This window comes from Vipera berus, assembly GCF_964194415.1.
Source record: "Vipera berus genome assembly, chromosome: W".
Classification (NCBI taxonomy): domain Eukaryota; kingdom Metazoa; phylum Chordata; class Lepidosauria; order Squamata; family Viperidae; genus Vipera; species Vipera berus.
In genome coordinates, this window is record NC_138210.1 from 75597530 (window position 1) to 75624834 (window position 27305).

General features: G+C 52.5%; 3 protein-coding genes across 3 annotated transcripts in view; 2 read left to right on the forward strand and 1 right to left on the reverse strand.

Annotated features, from left to right (window-relative positions):
* The window catches only part of LOC308676811 (fibroblast growth factor 11-like), a gene marked incomplete at its 5' end in the record, with an annotated part of 28879 nt that extends 26561 nt beyond the window's left edge, over nucleotides 1–2318 (forward strand). Inside the window, 2 exons of the mRNA XM_081342841.1 lie at nucleotides 866–1064; nucleotides 2142–2318. Of these exons, the coding sequence (XP_081198967.1) occupies nucleotides 866–1064; nucleotides 2142–2248 (306 nt within the window). The 3' untranslated portion in view covers nucleotides 2249–2318. The remainder of the gene's footprint in view (nucleotides 1–865; nucleotides 1065–2141) is intronic.
* Nucleotides 2319–6337: 4019 nt separating this feature from the next.
* On the forward strand, nucleotides 6338–20720 carry LOC308676012 (acetylcholine receptor subunit beta-like). Its single transcript, XM_081341708.1, has 12 exons — nucleotides 6338–6461; nucleotides 6651–6790; nucleotides 8729–8773; nucleotides 9672–9781; nucleotides 10159–10267; nucleotides 11030–11177; nucleotides 12924–13115; nucleotides 14583–14806; nucleotides 16469–16635; nucleotides 18132–18279; nucleotides 19558–20429; nucleotides 20679–20720. The coding sequence occupies exons 1-11, from the start codon at nucleotides 6407–6409 to the stop codon at nucleotides 19696–19698; spliced, it is 1479 nt and encodes a 492-aa protein (XP_081197834.1). The 5' UTR covers nucleotides 6338–6406; the 3' UTR covers nucleotides 19699–20429; nucleotides 20679–20720.
* Nucleotides 20721–23036: 2316 nt separating this feature from the next.
* LOC308676470 (diamine acetyltransferase 1-like) lies at nucleotides 23037–27305 on the reverse strand (the record flags this gene model as incomplete). The annotated part of the gene is made up of 5 exons (XM_081342284.1): nucleotides 23037–23213; nucleotides 24211–24251; nucleotides 26029–26112; nucleotides 26252–26306; nucleotides 27111–27305. 5 exons carry the CDS (start codon nucleotides 27303–27305, stop codon nucleotides 23037–23039), a joined length of 552 nt encoding a protein of 183 aa, XP_081198410.1.

The window sequence follows — 27305 nt, forward strand, 5'->3', positions numbered from 1 at the left end:
GACCCTGGGACACTGCGACCGTCATAAATATGAGTCGTAAGCGTGAAAAATGCTCATAAGTCACTTTTTTTGTAGCGCCACTGTAACTTTGAACGGTCACTCAATGAATTGTTGTAAGCCGAGGACTACCTGTAAATTAATAAGAACTTTTTTTAAAAAAAAAAGGGCAACCCAGTCAGAGGGGTTTCAGAAGGACCCCTAACCCCCAGAATGAAGGGTTTGAACCTCCAAATTTTGTCCTATGTAGTTTCTTTTCTCACGCTTCACATCCTCGTTCGTTCTGAGCACCTGGTCAGGCGCAAACAGCCAGACGTACAAGTGTAGAGTTCAAAGTAGCTACTTTATTGTTTTCTGCCTGCACTACAGGCTAGATCAGGCTCAAAGTCAAGGGGTCTTCAAACGTGGCCAACTTTAAGACTTGTGGACTTCAACTCCCAGAATTCCTCAGCCAGCTGGCTGAGGAATTCTGGGAGTTGGAGTCCACAAGTCTTAAAGTTGGCCACGTTTGAAGACCCCCTGCTCAAAGTCATTTGAAGGCCGTCGGGCCAAATCCCCTGCTCTTTTCTTATCCCAGGGGTGGGGAACGACGGCCCCTTTACGACTCGTGGACCTCAGCTCCCCGAATTCCTGAGGGCTGGCTGAGGAATTCTGGGAGTTAAAGTACACAAGTCATAAAGGGGCCGTCGTTCCCCACCTCTGACTTAACACGTGGAAACTAAATCTCCGTTTGATCCCTTCTCCCGACTGGTGGGCAGTAGGGCAGCCGGGCACTTTGACTAAGGGGAAGGGGTCCAGCGGGGGGTTGGGTGGGGGTCTTCTCTTCCTTCAGGGCCTAACTTTCCCCCTGCCCCCCCCACCCCCCCAGGCTCACTTCACCGCCGAGTGCCGTTTTAAGGAGAACGTCTTTGAGAATTACTACGTCACCTACTCCTCCACCTTGTACCGGCAGAGGGAATCGGGCCGATCGTGGTACCTGGGCATCAACAGGGACGGGCAGCTGATGAAGGGAAACCGAGTCAAGAAGACCAAGGCCTCAGCCCACTTCCTCCCCAAACTGCTGGAAGGTGGGTTTGGGGCCTGGGGGAGCTGGGCAAGAGCAAGGCTTGGACCGGAGGGGGGCTGGGGGGGGGCTGGAGGGGGGCTGGGGGGGGAGGGTTGGGGGCAAGGAGGCTCCGGAGGCGGCCTTGTTTTAAGGAAGGAAAGAAAGGCGGTTTTCTTGATGAGCTGCTGGTTGCTGACTGGCGCGTTCATTGAACTTCCTTCCTTCCATGCATCTTCCCATCCTTATTCCCTTCCTCTCTGCCTTTCTTTCTTTCTTTCTTTCTTTCTTTCTCTCTTTCCTTCCTTCCTTTTCTCTCCTCCTTTCCCCTTCCTTCCTTCCCTGTCTTTCTTACCTTCCTTCCTTCCTTCTTTTTTCTTTCTTTTTTTCTTTCTTTCCTTCCTTCCTCCTTCTTTCCTTTCCCCTTCCTTCTCTTTCTTTTTTTTCTTTCTTTCTTTCTTTCTTTCTTTCTTTCTTTCTTTCTTTCTTTCTTTCTTTCTCTTTCTTTCTTTCTGTTTCTTTCTGTTTCTTTCTGTTTCTTTTTTCCTCTTTCTCTTTCTTTTTTCTCTTTCTTTCTTTCTTTCTCTTTCTTTTTTCTCTTTCTTCTTTCTTTCTTTCTTTCTTTCTCTTTTTCTTTCTCTCTCTTTCCTTCCTTCCTTTTGTCTCCTTTCCCCTTCCTTCCTTCCATCTTTCTTTCCTTCCTTCCTTTTTTCTTTCTTTTTTCTTTCCTTTCTTCCTTCCTGACTCCTTTCCTTTCCCCTTCCCTTTCTTTCTTTCTTTCTTTCTTTCTTTCTTTCTTTCTTTCTTTCTTTCTTTCTCTTTCTTTCTTTCTTTCTCTTTCTTTTTCTTTCTTTCTTTCTTTCTCTTTCTTTCTTTCTTTCTTTCTTTCTTTCTTTCTTTCTTTCCTTCCTTCCTTTTGTCTCCTCCTTTCCCCTTCCTTCCTTCCCTGTCTTTCTTTCCTTCCTTCCTTCTTTTTTCTTTCTTTCTTTTTTCTTTCTTTCCTTCCTTCCTGTCTCCTTCTTTCGTTTCCCCTTCCTTCCCTTTCTTTCTCTTTCTTTCTCTCTCTCTCTCTCTCTCTCTCTCTCTCTCTCTCTCCCCGCAGTGGCTTTGTATCGTGAGCCGTCGCTGCACAACCTCTTCGAGCAGGCCCTGGCCAAGAAAGCCGAGGAGGGCGATGGGCAACCCGGCAAGGAAGCCGCAGCCACGTAGTCCTGACGATCGGGTGGGGGCTGTCTCCTCCTCCTCCACCCCCAGGGCCCCCCCTTGCCAACCCCTCTCGACCGCCAACCCCTCCAGAACACACCTTCACGGGTCCTCAGGACGGCTCCCCACCTGATCCCAGCCTCTGGGATGCCGGACTTGCAAAGGATCCGCTGAGGAGATCCGCTGACCGGGGGATTTTCCCTTCCGGGGTGAAAAGAGACAGAGGGACGAACCGCCAGGCTCTCCTGTCCCAAGCTGGGGGGGCCACGATGGGGCCCGTCTCTCTGACGCACCCGTCCCCAACCCCGACAGACCCACCGCGGCTCTCCGGCCTCTCCTGGCGCCTGTCCCGATCGCGGCCGGAGTGGATCCCGTCTTCCAGGCCAACGGGCCCCAGGATCTCTGGTGCTTCGCCCCCTGGGGCTAGCAACGCCGCTTCCAAAACCGTCTCCAGAAGCAGAGAACGCAGAAAAGGGAAAACCGTATATTCACTTTTTTTAAAAAACCCACCAAAAAAGAAAGAAGCCAGGGTGAAGCGACACTTTCTCTTTTTTTGCCTACGCCAGAACAATCTTCTATTTCTCAGAGATGGTTTTTCTTCCCTTTCTCTTTTTCCCCTCGTTTTTTTAAATCCGTGCTCTGTTCAGCCCCCGGGGTGGGTGACCTTGTCCTCAATGCAGAGATTGCCAACTTTATCTACGGTTTCACGTCGGATTTGACAGCCGAAGGGAGAGCGGAGCAAGCAAAGGAGGCTTGTCATCAGCTGAGGGAGCGTGGGGGGGGGTCCTTTCCTAGCCGGAGACCCTCCCTCAACCAGGCAGTGGGTCACCTTCCCCCTCCTCCGCCTGCTGTTCTAACACAGGGTGCAGTTTGAAACGGGGGAAGGAATTATTATTTTTTTCTTCCCGCCCCCCCCCCCCGCCAAGGAAACTCCCCTTGCTGCCCTCTCTGCAGATTTGACACCGTGCCAATCAAAAGACCAAAAGGGTGACTTTGGAGGGCTGGGGTGGGGGAAGTCAAAATCTGCCCCCCCCCACTTCTACGGGCAGGAAAAAGTCCAAACCGGGGACCGAAGCCCCCTTTCGCCTGCCGGAGACTTGTGGCCGTCCCCCCTCCACCGACCCACCCCCCCTCCCCAAATTGTGCCACTCCGCTCTTGGCCACCAGGCGGCGGCACGCCTCTCCGGCGCGTCCTCGTCCTTGAAAAGCGAGACCCGGGAAATTGCAGTACCTCGTGTGGCCACTGGGTGGCAGCGCTCTGACCCCGGCGCAGGGCTGCGGGGGATCGTTCGCTTGCCATACCGCGGGCACCTTGGGGGGGGGGAGGGCGTGGTGCGGGGAGGGGGGGTCTCTTCTATGGGTCTTCACCTGCCTTTCCCCCCACCCCGCCTCTGATCTGTCCCTCTGCCCATCTCTCAGGAGCCTGAAGTCACCTATCCCTTGTTTTGCAGGCAATAAATGAGGCTGGGGGTGGGAGATTGCGGGCGGGGGCGGGGGGTGGGGTGGGGTCCCTGGAGCCTGCGGATCAGCCTGGGGCAGGGGCGGCTTCCTCACCTCTTGCCTTGTCCCTGTGGGTGTGTGAGAGAGATCAAAAAGCGGGGGGCTGGACTAGAGGACCTCCAAGGTCCCTCCCAGCTGTAGTCTAGTCTACCTGAAACAACGACGGGATGGATCTGCTTCCTCCAGGCAGGACCTCGCCCCCCCCGCCCCCCCAAAACTCTCCGAAGCAAACCAGTCTCCCACCGTCTTAATCCACTATCCGTCCTCCGCTCTGCCTCCATCCAGCCCTGTAGGGCAGGGGTCTCCAACCTGGGCCACGTTAAGACTTGACTTCAACGCCCACAATTCTCAGGAATTCTGGGAGTTGAAGTCCACAAGTCATAAAAGGGTCATTGTTCCCTCACGCCAGCTGAGGAATTCTGGGAGTTGAAGTCCACAAGTCATCAAAGGGCCATAGTTTCCTCACGCCAGCTGAGGAATTCTGGGAGTTGAAGTCCACAAGTCATTAAAGAGTCATAATTCCCTCACGCTGGCTGAGGAATTCTGGGGGTTGAAGTCCACAAGTCATTAAAGGGTCATAATTCCCTCACGCTGGCTGAGGAATTCTGGGAGTTGAAGTCCACAAGTCACCAAACGGCCATAGTTCCCTCACGCTGGCTGAGGAATTCTGGGAGTTGAAGTCCACAAGTCACCAAACGGCCATAGTTCCCTCACGCTGGCTGAGGAATTCTGGGAGTTGAAGTCCACAAGTCACCAAAGGGTCATAGTTTATTTATTTATTTATTTATTTTTGGAACTTATATGCCGCCCTATCTCCCAAAGGACTCAGGGCGGCTAACAACAATAAAAACAACAGTACAAAAGTTAAAAGGAATTAAACATAGTTCCCTCACATTGGCTGAGGAATTCTGGGAGTTGAAGTCCACAAGTCATGAAAGGGTCATAGTTCCCTCACGCTGGCTGAGGAATTCTGGGAGTTGAAGTCCACCAGTCTTAAAGTTGCCAAGCTGAAAGACTCCTGTTCTCTGATTCTCCCTTGGATGTACAATTCAGAGAGTTCCCTCTCTTTACCCCCACCACCACCCCATCTGGGGGATCAATTAGAGGTACAGATCCTCTAATCTGCTTCTGTGTTATTATTTGGATGGTTTAAAGTGATTATTTCAAGAAGACCCCCCCACACACACACACACACCGCTTCCTACGCCTGAATTAGGAATTACGAATTTTCGTAATTGGCTGGGGAATTCTGGGAGTTGAAGTCCACAAGTCTTAAAAGTGGCCACGGTTTGGGATATTTCGCGAGCACTATCCTTAATGAGGGTCATGCAAATCCTAAAGGCGGGACCCCCGTTCCTTGGGAAACCCGGGTGGGAGCTTGGATGCCGCTGCGCTCCGGAACGCATCAGGCGCAATGCAGGCGCAATTCAGGGAAAATCCTTCTGCGCGGTGCAAGAGCCGAAGTTTGACAAGCGCGGCCGGAGAGGCGGGGCTTGGCTTCCTTGGCTCCGCCCCCCCGCCCCCGCCTCTTCCCCCCTCCCAGCCTTGTCCTCTTCCCCTCCACCCCCACTGAAAAGCAATAATATTATTAATAATAATAATCTCCATTAATATTCGCAATAATTGCGGGAACGCGCCTTCGGTCCTGCATGAGAAATTGTCCAGCCGTCGTCCCAATCCCTGGGGCGAAGGATCAGGCCGCTCCCCCCCCGACCCCCCCCTCGTCACCTTAAAATAAAGGATACTTTCTACAGGGTTGTCTTTGTTTCTGTTTTTTGCGCACTTGGTCTTCGGGGGTGGGCGTGTGGTTGGGGGTTGCAGGGGCTTCAGAAATCCACGCGCTTCCGACTCCGAAATCGCCTGCCGATTATCCAGCGGAACGACTTGCCACCCGAAGCTGTAGTAGCTGCTCCGATCCCTGAAGGCCTGTAAGAAGAGATTGGACGGGCCGTTTGGTCCGATCTCGGGGTTGGACTAGATGACCGCCACGGCCCCTTCCGACGCTTCTTATTTCCTACCCAGGTTTCCCCGTTCTTGCTGGCCCTGGGATTTGGGAAGTGTGAATTAAGCCCCCACCGCTTCACGGGATACAAAACGGGGGGGGAGTTTTGGGGTACTGCTGCCCACCCCACCCCACCCCCCAACTAGCCGGTTGGCGATGATGGGAGCGCTAAACCGAGATATCTGCGGGAGGGCTTAGCTGAGCCCCCCTGATTTGCTCCCGACACTAAATTGGGTCGGTCTGGTTTGAACCCAGATCTTCTGCAGTCCGGCGCGGGGCGGGGCGAGGCGGCAGCGGTGCCAACTGCCGGGCGGATCGTCCGGCCGGGACCCTCCGGTTGGGGCTCAGCCTGGTCTTGTTCCCCTGGGAGGGTGGGGGGCTGCATTCCTTCCCGTGTGCCCCTCCTTCCCTTCTCTGCGCAGCCCGGAGGGGGGGTCCTCTCCCTCTGGACGCCCCCCGCCCCGCGGCTGCAACCGGAGAGGCTCCGGCCGTCTTTGGCTGCCCTTCCTGGGACAGCTGGCCGGGCGGAAATACTTTCGGCAACTGGGTAATCGCCCCCCCCCCCACTGCCGGAGAACTCGACCCGACCCTTCCCCGGCATTTCTGGAGCCGCGTCTCTGAGGCCAGCAGGCAGCGCTCGGGTCGGCGGGCGAAGGGACGCCATGCTCGGGGTGGTGGTGGTCCTCGGGGGTCTCCTCTGGATGCTGGCCGTCTCAGGTAGGCCTCGGGGGAGGGGGCTGAGAGCCGGGGGACCCCCCCCACATACACACCCGTCTTTGAACTCGAGTTTCTCCCCAGATTGTGGAAGGTTGGACCTGTGCGCCCTCAGGGCGCAGCAAGAGCAGCCCGTCTCCCCCCCTCCTCTTCCCCCCCCCTTAGCAGCCCCCCCTTCTCTCCCCTCTGCAGCCGCGGGGGCTTCCGAAGTCGAGGGGCGCCTGAGAACGCGGCTCTTCCGGAACTACTACGCCACCGTCCTGCCGATCCGCCGCGTCTCCCACAAGGTCCCGGTGAGGGTGGGCATGTCCCTCTCGCAGCTGATCAGCTTAGTAAGTGGGGGGGGGCAGGGCGGCACGGGGGGGAGCCCCGGACTTGACCCACCCCGAGCCCCGACTCGCTTCGTCCTCGGCCCCGCTGCGAAGCAACCGGGAATGCCAAATGCAGAATAGCTGGGCTGGAAGCGGCACCTTGGAGGTCTTCTAGTCTAACCCCCTGCTCAAGGGGGGAGATCCTGTACCATTCCCGACAAATGGCTCTTTGGATGATTCAGCAGCCTCTGGAGGACCCCTGGCTCCCACCCCGCCACTCCAAACGAGGCCAATAGGGAGCGGCTGGGGAGGATGGGGCGTGAAGTGCCATCGTTCTTCCTCCTGAGTATATGAGGTCGCCTGGCGGTCTTTTGGGCACGGCCAGGCTTCTCTGTCCCCCCCCTTGGGTGCGAGTCACGGGCTGAGCCCCCCACCCCCCAAATATGTAAGACATATGTTGAGGTTTGCACACCTGATGCCGGCCGTTCAACAGGCCAACGGAAGCTGCAACAGCTGAGATGGTGGCTATTAATAACTCATCATCCATTGCCCATCTTGCCTGGAGCTGGCGTTCCCTCACGCCTGGTGGGAACTGGGGCGTTTTAGGAACTGTGGGACAGTTAGAGGGCTTGTCCCCCTGGTCTCTGAGATAAGCAGGCATATACATAGAATGAAGGCTATTGCTAAGCACATTGGTTTGTGCTTAAATTGTAAGCCGCCCTGAGTCTTCGGAGAAGGGCGGGATATAAATGGGATTAAAAAAAATACCAGCTGATCCACTTTGAGGATGGGGAGGGCTGGGATTGAGGGTTTTTTTTAATCCCATTTATATCCCGCCCTTCTCCGAAGACTCAGGGCGGCTTACAATCTAGGAAGCACAAATCAATGTGCTTAGCAATAGCCTTCATTCTATGTATATGCCTGCTTATTAGGGCTTTTGGGGGGGCCCCAAACGGCATTATTACAAAGTCAGCTTATTGCCCCCAACAATCTGGGTCCTCATTTTACCTACCTCGGAAGGATGGAAGGCTGAGTCAACCTTGAGCCTGGTGGGACGCGAACCTGCACTAATTGCAGGCAGCTGGTGTTACTTAAGGAGGCATTAGCCCACTGCTCCACCAAGGCTCCAGGCAACTCTGTGTCCATTTGCTGGATCGGCCGATCTTACTTCCTGACCATTGGAAGGATGAAAGCCCCTTTGGGCCATTGATTGAAGCACAAAGCTAAAAACCAGGCAACGGAGAGTTCTAGTCCTGCCTTAAGCATGAAAGCTGACTAGGTGACTTTAAGCCAACCACCAGGAGATGGTGAGTTCTAGTCCCACCTTAAGCTGACTAGGTGACTTTGAGCCAATCACCAGGAGATGGTGAGTTCTAGTCCCGCTTTAAGCATGAAAGCCGACTAGGTGACTTTGAGCCAACCACCAGGAGACAGTGAGTTCTAGTACTGCCTTAAGCATGAAAGCCGACTAGGTGACTTTGGGCCAATCACCAGGAGACGGTGGGTTCTAGTCCCGCCTTAAGCATGAAAGCCGACTAGGTGACTTTGGGCCAATCACCAGGAGAAGGTGAATTCTAGTCTTGCCTTAGGCACAAAAGCCAGCTGGGTCATTTGGGGGATACGATAGGGTAGGGTAGGATAGGATAGGACAGGGCAGGAGAGGACAGGGGAGGAGAGGAGAGGAGAGGAAATCTCCAGGCCACTTATGCTTGTTTGGAGGGCTCCCCGAGGTCATCTAGTCAATCCCCCCTGCTCAGTGCTGGGTTCCAGATGAAGGCCTGGAGTCCAGCCTTTGCATGAACCCATCCGCCACAGAAGCGGGTCCAGCACCTCCTCCCTCAATCACTGGCTCTTCCTGGGAGGATGTTTTTCCTTTTTTTGGAGTGTTGAAAGTCCCGGCAATATGGGGGCTCTGGAAAGGACCCAAATGGACACCAGGCATCTTTGTCTTCTTTTCAGAATGAGAAAGATGAAGAGCTGACCACAAAGGTCTACATGGATCAGGTGAGTAAAATAAATAAATAAGCAGACCGCACATCTCGACTTTTTTGCCCTCCGCGGACAATTGCTGCCTCTGCCATAGTCTTAGACAAGCAAGGATACTTTTCTCAAACTTTCTTGATTGCAGAGGATCGAACAGGAGGAGAAATTTGAAGCTGGAATAGAAGGAAGAGCAGCTATTTGGGGGGGAGGAGGAAGACAGGGGTTCAAGGACAGCTGTAGAGAGATTGTGGGGAGGGACTCTGGGCCCCTAGCAAGAGGGATGTTGCCTATAACAGCTATGAAGCGCAGCGCTCCTGGGCAGTTGACCTCATCAATGCGGCTCCATCTGGGTTGCCAAAAGTGAAGGTATCCAGAGAAACCATTTCTGCCTATTACCTCCTTCCTGAAGTCTGACACTGTGCCATATACAGGTAGTCCTCGCCTTACGTCCACAAGTGAGCCCAAAATTTCTGTTGCCAAGCGAGACATTTGTCAAGTGAATTTTGATCCATTTTATGATTTTTCTTCCCACCCTTGTTAAGTGAATCATTGCAGCTGTTAAGTTAGTAATGTGGTCGTTAAGTGAATCTGGCTTCCCCATTGACCTTGCTTGTCAGAAGGTCGAAAACAGGGTTAGGATGCTGCGACCATCGTAAATACGAGGCAGTTGCCAAGCGTCTGAATTTTGATCACGTGACCATGGGGATGCTGTGACGGTTGCAAGTATGAACAACGGTTGTAAGTCACTTTTGTTTGGTGCCGTTGTCACTTTAGATGGTCACTAAATGATCTGTAGAAAGTCGAGGACTGCCTGTACCTTAACATCATTCTTTAACTTACCGGCTGGCCTGTAATTTTTCCTCTTTTCTGCTTGATTATTCCATCACCTTCCTCGCCTGGCTTTCCTTGTCCGTCTCAGGAATGGATCGATTACCGGCTCACCTGGGATCCGGCTGAATTTGAGGGAATCACATCTATCCTACTTGATGCAGACAAAGTGTGGCTCCCGGATATCGTTCTCATGAACAAGTGAGCCTTCATGAGTACTAGCATCTTGATGCTGGCCTCGTCGATAACTGTTAGGGTGGGATGGGATGTTGGAGCTGACAGGAGCCTCCCCTTTGCTCTTTGATTTGACACTTGGGGGGGCGGGAAGGACGGAGGCAAGAGAAAGAAAAGAATAACCACCAGTGTCAGACCTGCCCCAATTCAGTCCTTTAGAAAAGAAAGATCCTCGACTCCCATTGGGTTGAAGCAAAGGGTTCTTTTATTAAGGATCTTGGCTACAAAATGGCTGCAATACTCCGATGAACGATTTCGAGCATCCATTTTTCTGTAGAAAGTCGAAGCAGTTTTGTGTTTCTGACCACAACAATGATGGCGTCTTTCTTCTCTTTTCCCTCCAGTAATGACGGCGTCTTCGAAATCGCTCTCAGCGTGAATGTCCTTGTGCACTACAACGGGAGGGTCCAGTGGCAGCCCCCGGCCCTTTATCGGAGCAGCTGCAGCATCCAGGTTAGACTCCGCCCCCAGCCCTTGCCTCTCTGCCCACGATGGGCTTTGTAGTTCGGCCTACCATGGGAATGGGTGATATTAAGGCAGGGGTCCTCAAACCTGGCCCTTTTATGAGTTGTGGACTTCAACTCCCAGAATTCCTCAGGACTGAACTGCTGACAGTGAACAAAGTTAGCCTGCAATACAGGAGTCCTCAACTTATGAACACAAATTTATGCTGTTAAGTGAGAAATTTGTTAAGTGAGTTTTGCCCCATTTTATGACTTTTCTTGCCACATTTGTTAAGTGAATCACTGAAGTTGTTAAGTGAGCCACACAGTCATAAAGTGAATCTGCCTTTCCCCTTTGACTTTGCTTATCAGAAAGTCACAAAAGGGGATCGCATGACTCTGGAACACGGCAACCATCATAAATATGAATCAGGTGCCAAGGGTCCGAATTTAATTCACCTGGCCATGCGGATGCTGCAACGGTCATAAGCCTGAAAAATGGTCATAAGTCACTTTTTCAGTGCCGTTGCAACTTTGAACAGTCACTAAATAAATGGTTGTGAGTCAGTGACTGCCTGTCCTGTATTTTAACCCCTGCGCCACCACGGCTCTTAACAACCTCCTTACTTAGCAATGGAAATTGCGGTCCCAATTGTCGTAAGTTGAGGACTACTTGTGTTTCATAAAGGAAGATGTGGTTAATGGACTACGCCAAGGTGGCATATACTTCCTGGTTTTTTTTTCCCCTGTTGTTTTTTTTGTGGCATTGCAGGTGTCCTACTTCCCGTTCGATTGGCAAAACTGCACAATGGTGTTCCGCTCGTACACGTACGACGCTTCGGAACTCACCCTTCTGCACCCCATCAACGGGAGCGGGCAGGAGGTGAAGGAGATCTTAATATACGAGAACACATTTATTGGTGAGGAAAATACGCTGAGAGGCGGGGATGCTTGCCTGTTTGCTGCGCGGACTCAAGTACGTGATAGAAATCCATGGTCCTTGGGTGTGTCCCACGAACCCCATACACCAGCTTTGTTCAATTAACCAAGGAAGGGTTTTCACGGGAACCCCATCCTCAGTTCGCAGTCAATGCAATTTTGCTTCGTTTTCATTCCTTACAACAGGGGTGTCAAACTCAATTTCATTGAGGGCCGCATCAGCATTGCGGTTGCCCTCAGGGGGCCGGGTGGGTATGGCCAGGGTGGGCGTGGCCTACTGGGTGGGCATGGCTAGAGTGCGTATGGCCTACTAGGTGGGCGTGGCCAGCTCTACATCGTTCGCATCAAGGGTACCTATGGGGGCCTGGGCAGGAGTGGGACAGATCTGAGGGTCTCTGGCACAGGGCCAAGGCAGTGGGGGCCGTTCTCTCACTGTTTCCAGGATGGCTTCGCGGGCCACATGAAACCACTTCGCGGGCCGGATCTGGCCCCCGGGCCTTGTGTTTGACATGTCTGCCTTACAACGTCTCCCTCGAAGGACGAGTGTCCAGAGGGACTGTATAGTAATGATGACAATGATGTTATCCATTCTGCCGTGTCCATACTGTTGGCGATTCTCAGGGCCAGGGGGTCTCTCCCCGTCTTCTGATCTTGCACTGCTTCTTTTGAATTGTTCTATACTCTAGCTTAGAGGTCCCCAACCTCTTGGGCAGCAGGGACCGGTGCCGTGAGAAAGGTGTTTCCTCAGACGAGACAGGGTGTGGTTTTGCATACTGCCTGCATCCCACAGATGGGGCTTTGCTTGTTTGCTGGCATGCCACGGCCTGGTACTGGTTCATGGATAGGGGGTTGGGGACCTCTACTCTAGCTGTTGTCAGCTTTGATAATGACAGTATTCTTGGATGGTCTGATTTCCTTTTCCCACTAACTCTTCCAAACATACAGTGGTTGGTACCTCGGTACTCATCCTTAATTGATTCCGGACGGCCTTATACGTACCAAAAATGGTGAGCACCAAACAAATTTTTCCCATAAGGAATAATGTAGTGAGTCGCAAGGTAGCCGACACCAAGTTCTAGCTTTTGCATTGGGTACCAAACAAACAATGAGTAGCGGGACAAAATTTTCACGTCAAAATGCACTGAGTACCAAATTCGATGAATTTCAAAACAGTTGAGTACCAAGGTACCACTATAAATGCTTCTTCCAGCGATTTCCCCCACACGACATGGCCAAAGTAAGCGAGATGCAGTTTTTGTGATTTTTGCCTTGCCTGGTGTTACGCACTCCAATGTTTGCTTGTTAGTCACCTTTGCCGTCCAAGCGATACATAGGAGTTGTCTCCAGATCTGCGAGGTCTATTTTTTTAAAAAGGGACAGGCTTCAATTGCACAGTTGCGGCTGCCATCTTGACTGTTTTGATCTCCCGGCCTCAAATCAATGTCCATATTGTCTCTTAAGCCATCCTCAAAAAGATCTAGAGCAGGGCGGCCTTCTATCCTGGGTCAAACGAATTCAGGATTTACCCACAAAATCCTCCATTCTGCTCAGATTATTTCCCCTCCGAAGTCCCCGGCTCTGCTCAGCTCTGTCTCTTGGGGCCCTTCCTCAGTCTGCTCAAAGAACAAGGGGGCTTCTCGGCCGAGGGGAACCCCCCACCCAACTGGAGGAGACGTATGGGGTCGGGAGCCTTCCTTTCAGAGGTCCCCCCTCCTTTCTTTCCCCAGACAACGGGCAGTGGGAGATCCATCACAAACCGTCCCGCAAAAACACTCATCCGAAGGATCCGCTTTACGAGGATATCACTTTCTACCTCATCATCCGTCGCAAACCGCTCTTCTATCTCATCAACGTCATCATTCCTTGTATCTTGATCACCATCCTGGCCATCTTCGTGTTTTATCTCCCGCCGGATGCTGGTGAGCTGGCTGCGAGCGAACTCCGGTGTCTTTCGTGGCAGCGCACAGGGGTTAGGCTAGGACAGGGATAGATAACCTCGGCTCTTTTATGACTCGTGGACTTCAACTCAGCATAGCTGACTCAGGAATTCTGGGATTTGGTCCATGAGTCGTAAAAGAGCCGAGGTTGCCTACCCCTGGGCTAGGACAACTCGACGCGGGACAAGAATTACACCATTATCGAAGAAATGGTGGAATAGAAACATTAAGGAAAAGATGCCAAAGGGAGGACAAAAATGAAATACGGATGGCAGAAAATAAAATAATATTTTAAACAATTAAATTGAATTGTCAAATTGTCCTAGAGCGAGTTGGGCATGATGAGTTGTCCACGGCAAATTGACCGTGGCATGATGGCCACGGTGAGTTGGGGGGTGCATCTTCCCTTTGAGCTTGTCCGCTTGAAATGGCAAGAGATCATTTCCTTCCTGGTACCCTAAATCCCCCCACCCAAAACCACCCCTTTCTACGGCTGGGAACTTCTTCCGCAACCGCGGAGAGGCTGCGGAGTCCCAGCAGTCGAAATTTTGTGGTTAGGTCTGGGGAGGCTTCTCCATGGGGGGGGGCGTCCTCCCAGGCGCCCCAAAGTAGAGCTGGTCCTTTTTTAGGGAGAGGGACGGGGGGGGCAGTGCTTGTGAAGAGTTGCTGAAGGGAAACCATTGAATTCCTAAACGGCTGTCCTTCTTCGTCTCCTCATTCTACCTTCTCAAGGTGAAAGGCCATCTAGGTGCACCAGACTTTATGGGAATGGTTATGTCCTTGGCCCCCAGTTCCTGCCCCCACCCCTGGATCCCATGGGGAGGACAAAAGGAAGCTATCCTTAATTTGCCCCCTCCCAACACTTCCTAGTGAGATCAGAGTGGGACGTGTCCTGTGAGTTGAATCCATGACTTATTCTCCAAAGCGCCTATTCAATGCTCCAGTGTTGGAGCATTCAGAGCTTCTGGAGGCAGGTTGTTCCACTGGTTAATTGTTCTAACTGTCAGGAAGTATTTTATTATTCTATTCTATTCTATTCTATTCTATTCTATTCTATTCTATTCTATTCTATTCTATTCTATTCTATTCTATTCTATTCTATTCTATTCTATTCTATTCTATTCTATTCTATCCTGTATTTTATTATTCTAATCTATTCTATTCTATCCCATAATTCTATTCTATTCTGTTCTGTTCTGTTCTGTTCTTGTTCTTGTTCTTGTTCTATCCCATAATTCTATTCTATTCCATTCTTGTCATTATTCTGGTGAGGTCAAAGTGGGTCATCTCCTGTGAGTTGAACCCAGGACTTCAGAGGGGGGTCCCTGCAGTTTGGTTCTCCTTCAGGGGGACTTCAGGGCGAGCCCATTTTTCTTCTGCCTGCGCCGACTTCTGGGGAGGGTTCAGGCTGAGCCGCACCTGTCTGACTTCTCTTTCTCCTTGAACCAGGTGAGAAGATGACTCTCTCCATCTTCGCCCTCCTCACCCTCACCGTCTTCTTGCTCCTGTTGGCCAAGAAGGTCCCCGAGACGTCCCTGGCGGTGCCCATCATCATCAAGTACCTGATGTTCACCATGATCTTGGTCACTTTCTCCGTCATCCTCAGCGTGGTGGTGCTCAACATTCACCATCGCTCACCCAATTCCTACAAAATGCCCTTCTGGGTGAGGCAGGTAAAGCGGGCGAGAAGGTCATCCTGGAAGGTCCTTAGTGCAATCTGAGCTGGGCGGTTTCCTTGCAGATGTTTCATGGCCCAACTAAACAACATCACCAGTGTGATGATCATCAATGAACATTAACCAGCACTGAAGAGGTTCCCTCGTTGGGTCATGAAATGTCTGCAAGAAAACCACCCAGCTCAGACACCCCCCAGGCCCCCCCAGTCCTCCTCCTCCTCCTCCTCCTCCTCCTCCTCCTCTTCCTCCTCCTCCTCTTCTATGATGTTCCCTAGTTTGGGTCATGAAACGTCTGCAAGAAAACCACCAAGCTCAGAGAGCACCAAGGACGCCAGATTTGAATCCCGATCCACAAATATTCTCTCTATTAGTAGCTTAATACTTATTATCTCCGCTTCCCATATGGTCCTCTGGCCTCCATTTGACTGATGGGTCGATCCCATGGAGTTAGCCTCTAGTGCAGGGGTCCTCAAACTTAGACACATTAAGACTTCTGGACTTTTTCCCCCACCTATCCCTTAAAGTGGAGAGATTGGAGAGGAAGGGATTATAAGAGAGTAAGCAGGGCCACAGTGAGTATGCTGGCTGGGGAATTCTGGGAGTTGAAGTCCGCAGGTCTTAAAGTGGCCAAGGTTGGAGACCCCTGCCCTGTTTCATGTCCTCCCCTGTCCCAGCTCCCTCCTCAAAGAAAGGGGCTGGCTGGGGAATTCTGGGAGCTGAGGTCCACCAGTCTTAAAGTGGCCAGGTTTGAGGACCCCTGCTCTAGTGGGATCCAGTGTGCACCTCCGAGGAGAGCCGGAGAGCCATTGCTCCTCCACCGATTCCCTCTCTGGCATCGGCGAGAGATCCGCCGTGAGTCGGATCTGAGTGTCCTGGGAGGGGGGTGGCACGTGTGATGCCTGAGCCAGGACAGTGCTGCAGCTGCCGAAACAGCCAAGGCGATCTTGGTGGGCATCGACGGAGGTAGAAGATCAGGATTGAGGGTTGCATGGGGGGCAAACAGGCTGCAACCACGAAGCGGAAGCTCTGCTTTTTTTTAAATGTCTGTCGCATCCGCCATTTTGACTTTTTGCGCTCCGTTTCCTCTATTCTACCTTTTGTGATTTCTCCCCCATTTATCCCACTTTTTTTAAAAAAAAATTATATGGGTCGTCCTCAGCTTACGACCGTAATGGACCCCAAAATTTCAGTTTTCACGTGAGACCTTTGTTAAGTGAGTTTCGCCCCATTTTACGACCTTTTTCGCCACAGCTGTTAAGCGGATCGCTGTGGCCGTTAAGCGAGTAACGTGGCCGTTAAGGCAACCCGGCTTCCCCCATCGACTTTGCTTGTCTGAAGATTGCGAAAGGGGATTGCATGACACCCTCCCACCGGGCGGCTGCGACCGTTGTAAATACGAGACGGTTGCCAAGCGGCTGAATTTTGATCACGGTTGTAAGTGTGAGAAATGGCCAGGGATCACATTTTTCAGTCTCGTCAGTAAAAGGAGCCGTTGTAAGTGGAGGACTCCCTGTATTAACAACATTTTTTTTAAAAAAAACAACAACTTTGCACCGTGCAAATTGTGATATTTTAAAGCCCTGCTTTGTACCTGGACAGTTTTGGAGGTCAGGTGAAAAAGCGGAGAGACAGAGCGACTTTCTCGTCTTCCTCCTCCAGGTGTTTATCCACAAGCTGCCCCCCTATCTGCGTCTGCGGCGACCAAAGCTGGAGACCCCCCTCCAGGCGCCCCCTCCACCCCCCCGGAAGACCTCAGTGAAGGGCTGCCACCACGCCAATGAGTACTTCATTCGGACCCCCGCCTACGACTTCTCCAAGCCCAGCAGGTGCCCGGGGGGTGGGGGGTTGGTGCAGGAAAGGAATCCGGAGGGAGGGAGGGGAAAGGAGAAAGTGGAGGGAGGGAGGGGGAAGGAGAGAGAGAAGGGAGGAAAGAGGGAGGGAGGGGGAGGGGAGAGGAAGGCAGGGAAGGAAGCAGGGAGGGAGGGGAAAGGAGAAAGGGGAGGGAGGGAGGGAGAAAGTGGAGGGAGGGAGGGAGGGGGAGGGAGGGGGAATGAGAGAGAGAAGGGAGGAAAGAGGGAGGGAGGGGGAGGGGAGAGTATGGCAGGGAAGGAAGCAGGGAGGGAGGGGAAAGGAGAAAGTGGAGGGAGGGAGGGAGGGAGAAAGCGGAGGGAGGGAGGGAGGGGGAGGGAGGGGGAATGAGAGAGAGAAGGGAGGAAAGAGGGAGGGAGGGGGAGGGGAGAGGAAGGCAGGGAAGGAAGCAGGGAGGGAGGGGAAAGGAGAAAGGGGAGGGAGGGAGGGAGAAAGTGGAGGGAGGGAGGGAGGGGGAGGGAGGGGGAATGAGAGAGAGAAGGGAGGAAAGAGGGAGGGAGGGGGAGGGGAGAGTATGGCAGGGAAGGAAGCAGGGAGGGAGGGGAAAGGAGAAAGTGGAGGGAGGGAGGGAGAAAGTGGAGGGAGGGAGGGAGGGGGAGGGAGGGGGAATGAGAGAGAGAAGGGAGGAAAGAGGGAGGGAGGGGGAGGGGAGAGGAAGGCAGGGAAGGAAGCAGGGAGGGAGGGGAAAGGAGAAAGTGGAGGGAGGGAGGGAGGGAGAAAGCGGAGGGAGGGAGGGAGGGAGGGGGAGGGAGGGAGGGGGAAGGAGAGAGAGAAGGGAGGAAAGAGGGAGGGAGGGGGAGGGGGAGGGGGAGAGGGAGAGGAAGGAAGGAGGGAAGGAGGAATTGAGAGAGGAAGGAGGTGGAAGGGAACGAGAGACAGGGAAGGAGGAATAATTTGGGGTACTTCCCAAAATGGAAGTTGTGCTCACATCGAAAGCGCCTCCCACTTTCAGCCCTTTTTCGAACGGCCTGTTTGCCCTCCTGCGTATCTGGGCAAGACAACTTTGCACAAAGGCAACGCCAAAGTGTTGGGTAGTTAGTTTAATTTAATTTAATTTAATTTAATAATTTGATTTCTATACCGCCCTTCTCCCGAAGGACTCAGGGCGGTGAACAGGGCAATACACAATAAAAATCGAATACAAAAATTAAAAAGCCATTAAACATCATGCCCATAAAATCAATACATATTAAAGTTAAAACTAGTTTTAAAAAAAACCCAACCCCATCCCGTCAGAAGGTAGTTGGGAAGGTAGAAAAGCCAGCCGGGGAGGCCGAGTCTTCTGGGGATATTTTTCTGGGGCGCAAAGCAGGCGGTGGAGTGGGTTCCTCTCACCCCGCCCCTGCTGGCTGGGGAATTCTGGGAATTTATTTTAAAGCGACGGGGCCGGAGCCTCAGGCCGGTTGTGCGGAAGGAGCCCCTCCCCCCTTCAAGCCCCCTCCTCTCCTCCAAGGTTCCAGCCGGAGGCCTTCTCCACGGACCTGCGACGGTTCATTGACGGCCCCAGCCACGGCCTGGCCCTCCCCCCCGAGCTGAAGTCGGCCGTGGACGCCGTCCTGTACGTCGCCCAGCAGCTGCAGGAGCAGGAAGACTACGATGCGGTGAGTTGGGGAGGGAGGGACCGTGGCTAGAAAAGTCTTCATCAGGATCCAGTCCAAGCCGGGAACAATCAAAATGGAGACCGCTTCAGAAAGAAGGTTGCAGTTTATCGGAGAGCAGAGCCGGACAAACTCTGGGGGGGGGGGGGAAAGAGCACATAATATTAGGGAGTGGGGTTTTATACCTTCTTGGGCTTTTCTTTCGAGTTGTTCCCCCGGCGTGAACTTTGACCTGAGTCTGCCTTTCTGGTATTCTGATGGGGGTGGGTTAATCCTATTATGTCCCCAAGGTCAGATCCTGCTTCCCTGGGGGGGTGGGGGGTGGGGGGGCCTGGCTGATGAGTGTTGGATTTTTTTGGTGTGAGGGACTGTTGTTTCTAGGGGTCTTTGTCTTTCTAATCCCATCAGCGCCGAGCTTCCTGACTCCAGTCTTTCTGACAGGATTATCACATCTGCATTTCTGCAGACCTGGTTTCTGTTTGGGGCAGGGAGAATTGGGGGGGGGGGGTTGGTTTCTGCCGTTAAGGTCCTTTGGGGAAATATAATATTCTGCCTTTTTAATATTTCCCAAAATATTTCTTTCTCTGGATTCTTCCCAAGGAAGGAAGGAAGGAAGGAAGGAAGGAAGGAAGGAAGGAAGGAAGGAAGGAGAGAAAAGGGAGGGAGGGAGGGAGGGAGGAAGAAAGGAAGAAGAGAAAAGGGAGGGAGGGAGGAAGGAAGGAAGGGAGAGAGAGGGAAGGAATTAAGGAAGGAGAAAAGGGAGGGAGGAGAAGGGAGGGAGGGAGGAAGAAAGGAAGGAAGGAGAAAAGGGAGGGAGGAAGGAAAGAGAGAAGGGAGAGAGGGAAGGAAGGAAGGAGAAAAAGGAGGGAGGAGGAGGGAGGGAAGGAGGAAGGAAGGAGAGTAAAGGGAGGGAGGGAGGGAGGGAAGGAGGGAAGGAGAGAAATAGAAAAGGAAGGAAGGAAGGAAGGAAGGAAGGAAGGAAGGAAGGAAGGAAGGAAGGAAGGAAGGAAGGAGAAAATCAACCCCCAGATCCTCTGAGGGTTCAAAAGCTCAAGGGTCCACCACCACTACGAGATCAACACCCTAACCCTTTTCATGGACAGGGTGGACTTTGATCTCGCCATGGTGGCCATCTTGACTTTTTTGACACGCTCCCTGCTGAGGCCGCTTGCCCACACCAACCCCTTCGTAGCCTCCCTTGGGCTCCCATGTATGGCGGAGGGGGTCTTTCCAAGCCCCCCGCCCACCCATCCATGGATGCCCCTCCCCCTCCCCCTCCAGCTGAAGGAAGACTGGGAATACGTGGCCCTGGTGGTGGACCGCCTCTTCTTCTGGACCTTCGTGGTCTTCACCTCCATCGGCACCCTCATCATCTTCCTGGACGCCAGCCTCCACCTGCCCCCGGAGAATCCTTTCCCCTGAGGAGAACCCCACCCCATACACCCAGGGAAGGCAGACACACACCGGCCAGCCAGAGAAGACAACCCAGAAGGAGGTGGAGATGCCTTCAAACCATCTTCATCCCGAACAGCTTCCCCAACATGGCGCTCTCTGAATAGGTTGGACTGGAACTCCCATTTCTGCCCCCGCCGGAAGGGGGCTGAGGCTCATAGCGGTTGGAGTCCAAGGCACGTGGAGGACCCCGCCCGAGGAAGGGGTCAACTACTTTTCACCACAGAGTTTTGGGTTGCCACGGTGAAACCTGGAAAATTGCGCTCTGAATTTTGCTTTGGAACAGACAAGCTGCAGCGAAGGTGGTCGTGGAGAGGCGCGATTCGTGTGCCGCCCCCAATTTCCTCCTAAGCTCCCCCTAAATTCCCTTCTCCTGGACTTGTGCGTTCCAGAAGGGCAGGACTACACTTCCCATCCTCCTTGGCAAACCCAACCAGGATGTAAAGCTTCCTCCTTCCGCTATGTATTCAAGATGGACAGAGATTAACATTTACATGTTATTCATATGTAAGGGTGTAGGTCTACACCAGGGGTCTTCAAACTTGGCCCTTTTATGACTTGAGGACTTCAACTCCCAGAATTCCTCAGCCAGGCACGAATTCTGGGAGTTGAAGTCCACAAGTCATAAAAGGGTCATAGTTTCCTCACGCTGGCTTAGGAATTCTGGGAGTTGAAGTCCACAAGTCCTAAAGGGGGCCATAGTTCCCTCACGCTGGCTGAGGAATTCTGGGAGTTGAAGTCCACAGCTCATCAAAGGGACATAGTTCCCTTACGCTGGCTAAGGAATTCTGGGAGTTGAAGTCCACAAGTCATCAAAGGGTCATTGTTCCCTCACGCTGGCTGAGGAATTCTGGGAGTTGAAGTCCACAAGTCATCAAAGGGTCATAGTTTCCTCACGCTGGCTGAGGAATTCTGGGAGTTGAAGTCCACAAGTCATCAAAGGGTCATAGTTTCCTCATGCTGGCTGAGGAATTCTGGGAGTTGAAGTCAATGTCCTAAAAGGGCCAAGTTTGAAGACCCCGATCTATACATATGCTGTACATAGTATGTTTTAAATGTGTGTTATGTATGTGTACAGTTGGAGAGCAAGCGACTAAATTTTATTTTTAATGTGTGCCGTTGTGCGCACAGTAAAAAATGACAATAAAGATGATCTAATCTCATGTAACCAATTCTGCTTTTCTTTCATGAAAATTAGACCCTTTTTTTAAAAAAAAAGGTACTACTTTTCTAAATTTAATATAATTACAGCATCGAATGCAAATCCATCCTTTGGAGACTCATAAATTGTTCTGCTTTGTTCCAGCCACGGGGGGGGGGGGTGGGGGTGGTCCTTGACGTACGACCATAGTGGAGCCCAAAACCTCTGTTGCTAAGTTGTAAAGTGAGGTTTTGCCCCATTTTTTTAAACCTTCCTTGCCACAGTTGTTCAGCGCAGTTGTGAAGTTAGGAACACGGTCGTTAAATGAATCCGTGGACTTTGCTGGTCAGAAAGGTGCAAAAGAGGACCCCGGGACGCTGTGACCGTCGTAAATACAAGTCAGTTGCCAAGCGTCCAAGTTTTCATCACATGACCATGGTCATAAGCAGTGCTTTTTTTGTAAAAGAAAAAGGTGCCGGAACTCACACATATCATACAACCCACCTTGCCTACCCTACAAGGTTCCATCCCAAAAAGGTGCCGGAACTCCGTTCTGGGTGTTCTATGAGAAAAAAAGCCCTGGTCATAAGTGTGAAAAACGGTCATAAGTCAGTTTTTTCAGTGCCGTTATAAGTTTGAATAGTCACTAAATGAACTGTTGTAAGTCGAGGACTGCATATAGAATAGAATAGAACAAAATAATAAAATATAGAATTGAATAGAATATAGAATTGAATAATAAAATATATAAAATAGAATAATAAAATATAGAATATAATAGAATATAGAAAGGAATAGAAACAAAAATAATACAGAATAGAATAGAATAGAATAGAATAGAATAGAATAGAATAGAATAGAATAGAATAGAATAGAATAGAATAGAATAGAATAGAATAGAATAGAATAGAATAGAATAGAAGCTGGAAGGGGCCTTGGAGGTCTTCTAGTCCAACCCCTTGCTCAAGCAGCCGAACCTACACCATCTCAGACAAGTGACTTTCTAGCGCAGACATGTCAAACACAAGGCCCGGGGGCCGGATCCGCCCCACAAAGTGGTTTCATGCGGCCCTTGAAGCCATCCTGGAAACAGTGAGGAAACGGCCCCCACTGCCTTGGCCCTGGCCCAGAGACCCTCCTTCTGCCAGAGACCCTCAGATGTGTCCCACTCCTGCCCAGGCCCCCATAGGCACCCTTGATGCCAACGATGTAGAGCTGGCCACGCCCACGCAACAGGCCATACGCACTCTAGCCACACCCACCCAGTAGGCCACGCCCACCCTGGCCATACCCACCCGGCCCCCTGAGGGCAACCGCAATGCTGATGTGGCCCTCAATGAAATTGAGTTTGACACCCCTGGCTAGCGCCTCTTCTTAAGAACCTCCCGTGATGGAGCACCCACGATTTCTGGTGGCAAGCGGTTCCACTGGCTAATTGTCCTCACTGTCAGGAAGTTTCTCTATACCTATATAAGCAGCAACAAACTTAATTCCCACCTGTTTCTGGAGCCTCTTTGGTTTTCCCCGAATGCTCAGGAGTAGGAACGGTGTTGGAATTGGGGTGGGGAATAAGGATTGGGGGAGGGTCTTCACAGATCTTCCCTTGCCCAGAAGGAGGAGTTTTTGTGGAAAGACCCAATTTTGGTGTCAAAAGATCTCAGCCCTTTGCAACCCAACGTATGCCCCTCCCTTTTCACTCCCCCCTTGTGTAAACAGCACCCCTAAAGTTGCCTTATGGGTTGTGTGGTTAGGGGGAACCCAGGGCAATCCCCAGGGCAGGGCGTGACTGAAGCGGTGAGGCTCAAAGTCCCATCGAAAGTCCGATTAAACATTAGCGGGAAAAGACTGTGCCAAGATTGTGTTCTAGAATAAAGGCCAGGAGAAACTTTTGCAAATGTTTCTTTCTTTATGGACTTTCCGTTCGGAGGCTCCCTCGGACAGGTCAACAGTTCAGCCGCGAGAAAAAGGGCCCCGGCACCCATGCTTCCCAGCCGCTTCCCATCCTCCACTTCCCAATCCAGACGTGGCACTCGAGACGTGCTCGGGAACACACCCTCCGCGATGGAGGCCTGGATGGTGCACAGCACCAGCGTGACTGGTGGGGGGGGGGGTTTCTCGGTTCACCCAAAGCCGCATCCCCTCTCTGCCCCTCCCTTCCCCTAAGATGCTAGACTCGGCTCTGGTCGGCCATTTGGCTGAGCCGGTCCTGGTAAAACCGAAGCAGGTTCCAGCCATCTTGGGCCGTGAGGTTCTCCCCTCCCCGCCTCTCCAGGTAGGCCATGTTTTCGGGCTTCAGGTGCGAAACGTGCATGCGAAGCTCGGAGCAGCCTTGTTGCCAAGCAGCCTGAAATATAGGGGGGGGGTGGAAGAAAAAAACAGTTTGCAAAGGGTCAGCGCTGCTCCCACCCCCACCCCCATCCGGCTTGCCCCATCCGGACATCATCAGCCTTAAGTGGGCAAACGGTCTGGTGGTTTGAAGGCAGCAGGCCAGAAAACGGGAGATTGAGAGTTCTAGTTCCCATGGCATGAAAGCTGGTCGGGTGACCAGGTGACGGTGAGTTCTAGTCCCGCTTTAAGCATGGAAGCCAACTGGGTGAGTTTGGTCCCATCACCAGGTGACGGTGAGTTCTAGTCCCGCTATAAGCATAAAAGCCAACTGGGTGAGTTTGGTCCCATCACCAGGTGATGGTGAGTTCTAGTCCCCCTTTAAGCATGGAAGCTAACTGGGTCACTTTGGTCCCATCACCAGGTGATGGTGAGTTCTAGTCCTTCTATAAGCATAAAAGCCAACCGGGTGAGTTTGGTCCCATCACCAGGTGACGGTGAGTTCTAGTCCCGCTTTAAGCACGGAAGCCAACTGGGTGACTTTGGTCCCATCACCAGGTGACAGTGAGTTTTAGTCCCGCTATAAGCATAAAAGCCAACTGGGTGAGTTTGGTCCCATCACCAGGTGACGGTGAGTTCTAGTCCCCCTTTAAGCACGGAAGCCAACTGGGTGACTTTGGTCCATTCACCAGGTGACAGTGAGTTCTAGTCCCACCTTATGCAAGAAAACCAGTTGGGTGACTCCAGGCTAATCACCAGGAGTCGGGAGAGTTCTAGTCCTGCCTTAGATGTGAAAGCTGGCTGCTGACTTTGGGCAACTCATTCCCTGCCAGCCCAAACCCACCTCACAGGGCTGTTGTGGGGAGGAAGGCGTGCCGGCTACGTTCACCACCTTGAGTTATTGGTAAAAATAATACGGGCAGGATGGCAATAACCGTGTAGTGCAATGGAAGCAGGCCAAGGGGCAGGCCGGTGACTGAACCCCACCTGGGATGGGGTGGGGGTGGGGGTCTCACCTTGGCTGCCTCCTTCAGCAGGGAGTTCCCGATCCGCATCCCTGCAAGGAAGGGGGTCAGAAGAGCAAGGGTAAAATCAGGGGGGGGCAGGACCCCATTCCCCCACCCAGGAAGCTGGCAAGGGCAGAGCAGGGACCACGCCAGGGCTTGGGGTCCCCCAGGAAAATGGGTCGATCGGCCAACGAAGGAAAGATAGATTTCCTGGCCTTGTCAGGTGGAACTCCCTGCCACCAGATATAAAGTGGAAGAGAAATGGTGGACTTTGTTTAGGGAAATCCCAGGTATTGTGCTGGGACTGAGGGCTCTCTAGAGCGCTGAATAAATAAAAGAGCGCAAAAAAGCACCCGGGCACGGGGGGGGGTCTATCGGGAGGGCAAAGGGTGATGGGACACGATGTCACAGGGGTCACGACATCATCGGCCTCTCTGGCCCTTTGACCTCCTGCCTCGGGCCCAGGTCGTGTGAACCCACAAGCCAGGCACCGGGGGTTTTAAACCACGGTTTCCGAATGGCTGTGTGAACGCTACCCAGCGTGGCTTGCTTGGGAAACCGCGATTAAGCCCGCTGTGGCTGGGCAGGCAAGGTGAGCCCAACTGCCGAGGGCAAAGTCAGGGGGTCTTCCGATCCCACCTCTGAATTCTGGCATGACGTAAAAATTGTCAATGTAGAGATTTTTCCCTTTCCAGCTGTTGTAGGTGTAGCTGGATAGGACGTATCCAGCCAGGGTGAAACCTGTAGGGAAGGAAGGAAGGAAGGAAGGAAGGAAGGAAGGAAGGAAGGAAGGAAGGAAGGAAGGAGATGGGAAGGAAGGAAGGAAGGAAGGAAGGAAGGAAGGAAGGAAGGAAGGAAGGAAGGAAGGAAGGAAGGAAGGAAGGAAGGAAGGAGATGGGAAGGAAGGAAGGAAGGAAGGAAGGAGATGGGAAGGAAGGAAGGAAGGAAGGAAGGGGGAGGAAAGAAAGGAAGAAAGAAAGAGAGAGAGAGAGAGAGAAATGGGAGGGAGGAACAGGAAGGAAGGGAGGGAGGGAGGGAGGGAGGGAGGGAGGGAGGGAGGGAGGAAGGAAGGAAGGAAGGAAGGAAGGAGGAAGAAAGGAGAAAACAAAAAGAAAGAAGGAGAGAGAGAAAGAGAGAGAGAAAGAGAAAGAAAAGAAAAAGGAAAGAAGGAAGGAAAAGAGTGAGGGAAGAAAAGAGGAAGGAAGGAGAGAAACAAAAGGAAGGAAGGAAGGAGTGAGACAAAGAGAGAACAATAAAGAAAGAAAAAAGGGAAGGAAAGAAGGAAGGAAGAGTGAGGGACGAAGGGAGGAAAAGAGGGAAGAGAGAAACAAGGAAAGGAGAAAAAGAAAGAAAGAAAGAAAGAAAGAAAGAAAGAAAGAAAGAAAGAAAGAAAGAAAGAAAGAAAAAAAGAAAGAAAGAAAGAAAGAAAAAAAGAGGAGGGAGGGAGAGAGAAAGAAAGAAGAGGAAGGAAGGAAGGAGAGAAGCAAAAGGAAGGAAGAGAAAGAAAGAGAGAGAGAGAGAGAAGGATCTAGTCAAGGGATCCCTTTCTATCCTTGGGATTGTGCATAATTTCGCGCAAAAATCCCCGATTCCGTGCCCGAGAGAGCCAGGGGTGCAAATCCCCTGGGGGGGTCATCAGGACCCCCCCCCAGAGGGCCAGGATGGCGGCTGCCCCCCCCCCCCGGTCAAACACGCAGAGCATCCATCAAACGCACCTTTGTGGCCCCCATTCCCCCCTCCCCCGTTCCCCTGGGCCCCTCCTCTCCCTCTGCCCCCGTAGCCCCCCCTCCCCAAAGAGCGGGGTCTCCATCGGGGTCCCCCCCCTACCTTCCGGGCTCTCCCGCTCCGGGGGGATCTCAGCCACAAAACACTCAAATTTCGGCTGAGGGCCGAATCCGGCTTTTTCCAGGACTGGAGAAAAAGGAGAAGGGAAAACGTTTTTTTTTGGGGGGGGGGGAAGGGGAAACGCCCCCCCAAACCCGGAATTCTGGGAGTCGAATTCCACACTTTGCACATGCTCAGAAACCCCCCCCACCCTGCCTCGCCATACCTTGCACGTTGGTGGACAGGCGTTGCAGAGGGACGTTGTAAATGACAGCGATGTCCTGCGGAGAGACGAAACAACACGCGTCCTTGACTTGCGACGGCCGTCAGATCTCAAGGCGCTCCCTGCGTCAGTCCTCAACGTACGACAGTTTGTTCAAATTTCACTGGAAAAAGTGAGGCCTGACCCTTTTTTCCCCCCACTCCCCCACACTTAATGACCGTTGCAGGGTCCCCGCAGGTCACGTGCTCCAAATCCTGACCTTTGGCAATCGACTCGTATTTATGACAGCCGCAGGGATCCCTTCCGGCGACGGTCTGATGGGGAAGTCTCAGATCCGCTTAACGACCGTGCTGCTGATTTAACAGCTGCAGTAATTCGCTTAATAACCGGGCCAAAAAAAAGGTTGTAAAATGGGGGAGGGGAAAAAAAATCCCTTAACAATGAAGGAAGGAAGGCTGTTTAAGGATGCATGCACGATTTGTTTAGCGACCGTTCAAGGGACACTGGAAAAAAACCCCGACTTACGACGTTCAAAGTTAGGACAGCGCTTGAAAAAAAGAGACCTGTGACCGTTTTTCACACTTAACGACCGTTCCAGGCGCCCCACTCTTCACATGTTCCAAACTCGGACGCTGGGCAACTGACTCGCATTTATGACGGTCCCAGAGTCACGCGATCCCCTTTTTTGCTGACCTTCCCGGCTGGCTTCTGACACACAAAGTCAACGGAGGGAGCCAGCTTCGCTTAACGTGACTTGAAAACTCCCTTAACGACCGTCCCGGTTAGGCCGTTAAGTGGAGGACTTCCCCACATTGGTTATCCCACGTGGCTACGGCCCGTCCCGCCCGTCCGGCGGCCTCACCTTGATCAGGCGCATGATGTCCCTGAGGTCCCTGGGGGCGCAGGGGCGGACCACCACAAAGCTCATGCTTCCCAGCCGTCCCTTGCTCCTCTTTCCGTCTCTGCCTGCCTCTTGGCTCAGCCGGGCCGCTTGACGGACGGACGGGCGGGAGAAGGCGGGGAGATTTATGGCCCCCTCCTCGTTCCTCCCCCCCAT

Bases quoted from the DNA above. Each gene is read 5' to 3' on its own strand.
- LOC308676012 (XM_081341708.1), top strand. From the start codon at position 6,407: ATGCTCGGGGTGGTGGTGGTCCTCGGGGGTCTCCTCTGGATGCTGGCC. The intron at 8,774-9,671 runs GTGAGTAAAATA...TGTCCGTCTCAG, and splicing joins CAAAGGTCTACATGGATCAG to GAATGGATCGATTACCGGCT. The intron at 14,807-16,468 runs GTAAAGCGGGCG...TTCCTCCTCCAG, and splicing joins TGCCCTTCTGGGTGAGGCAG to GTGTTTATCCACAAGCTGCC.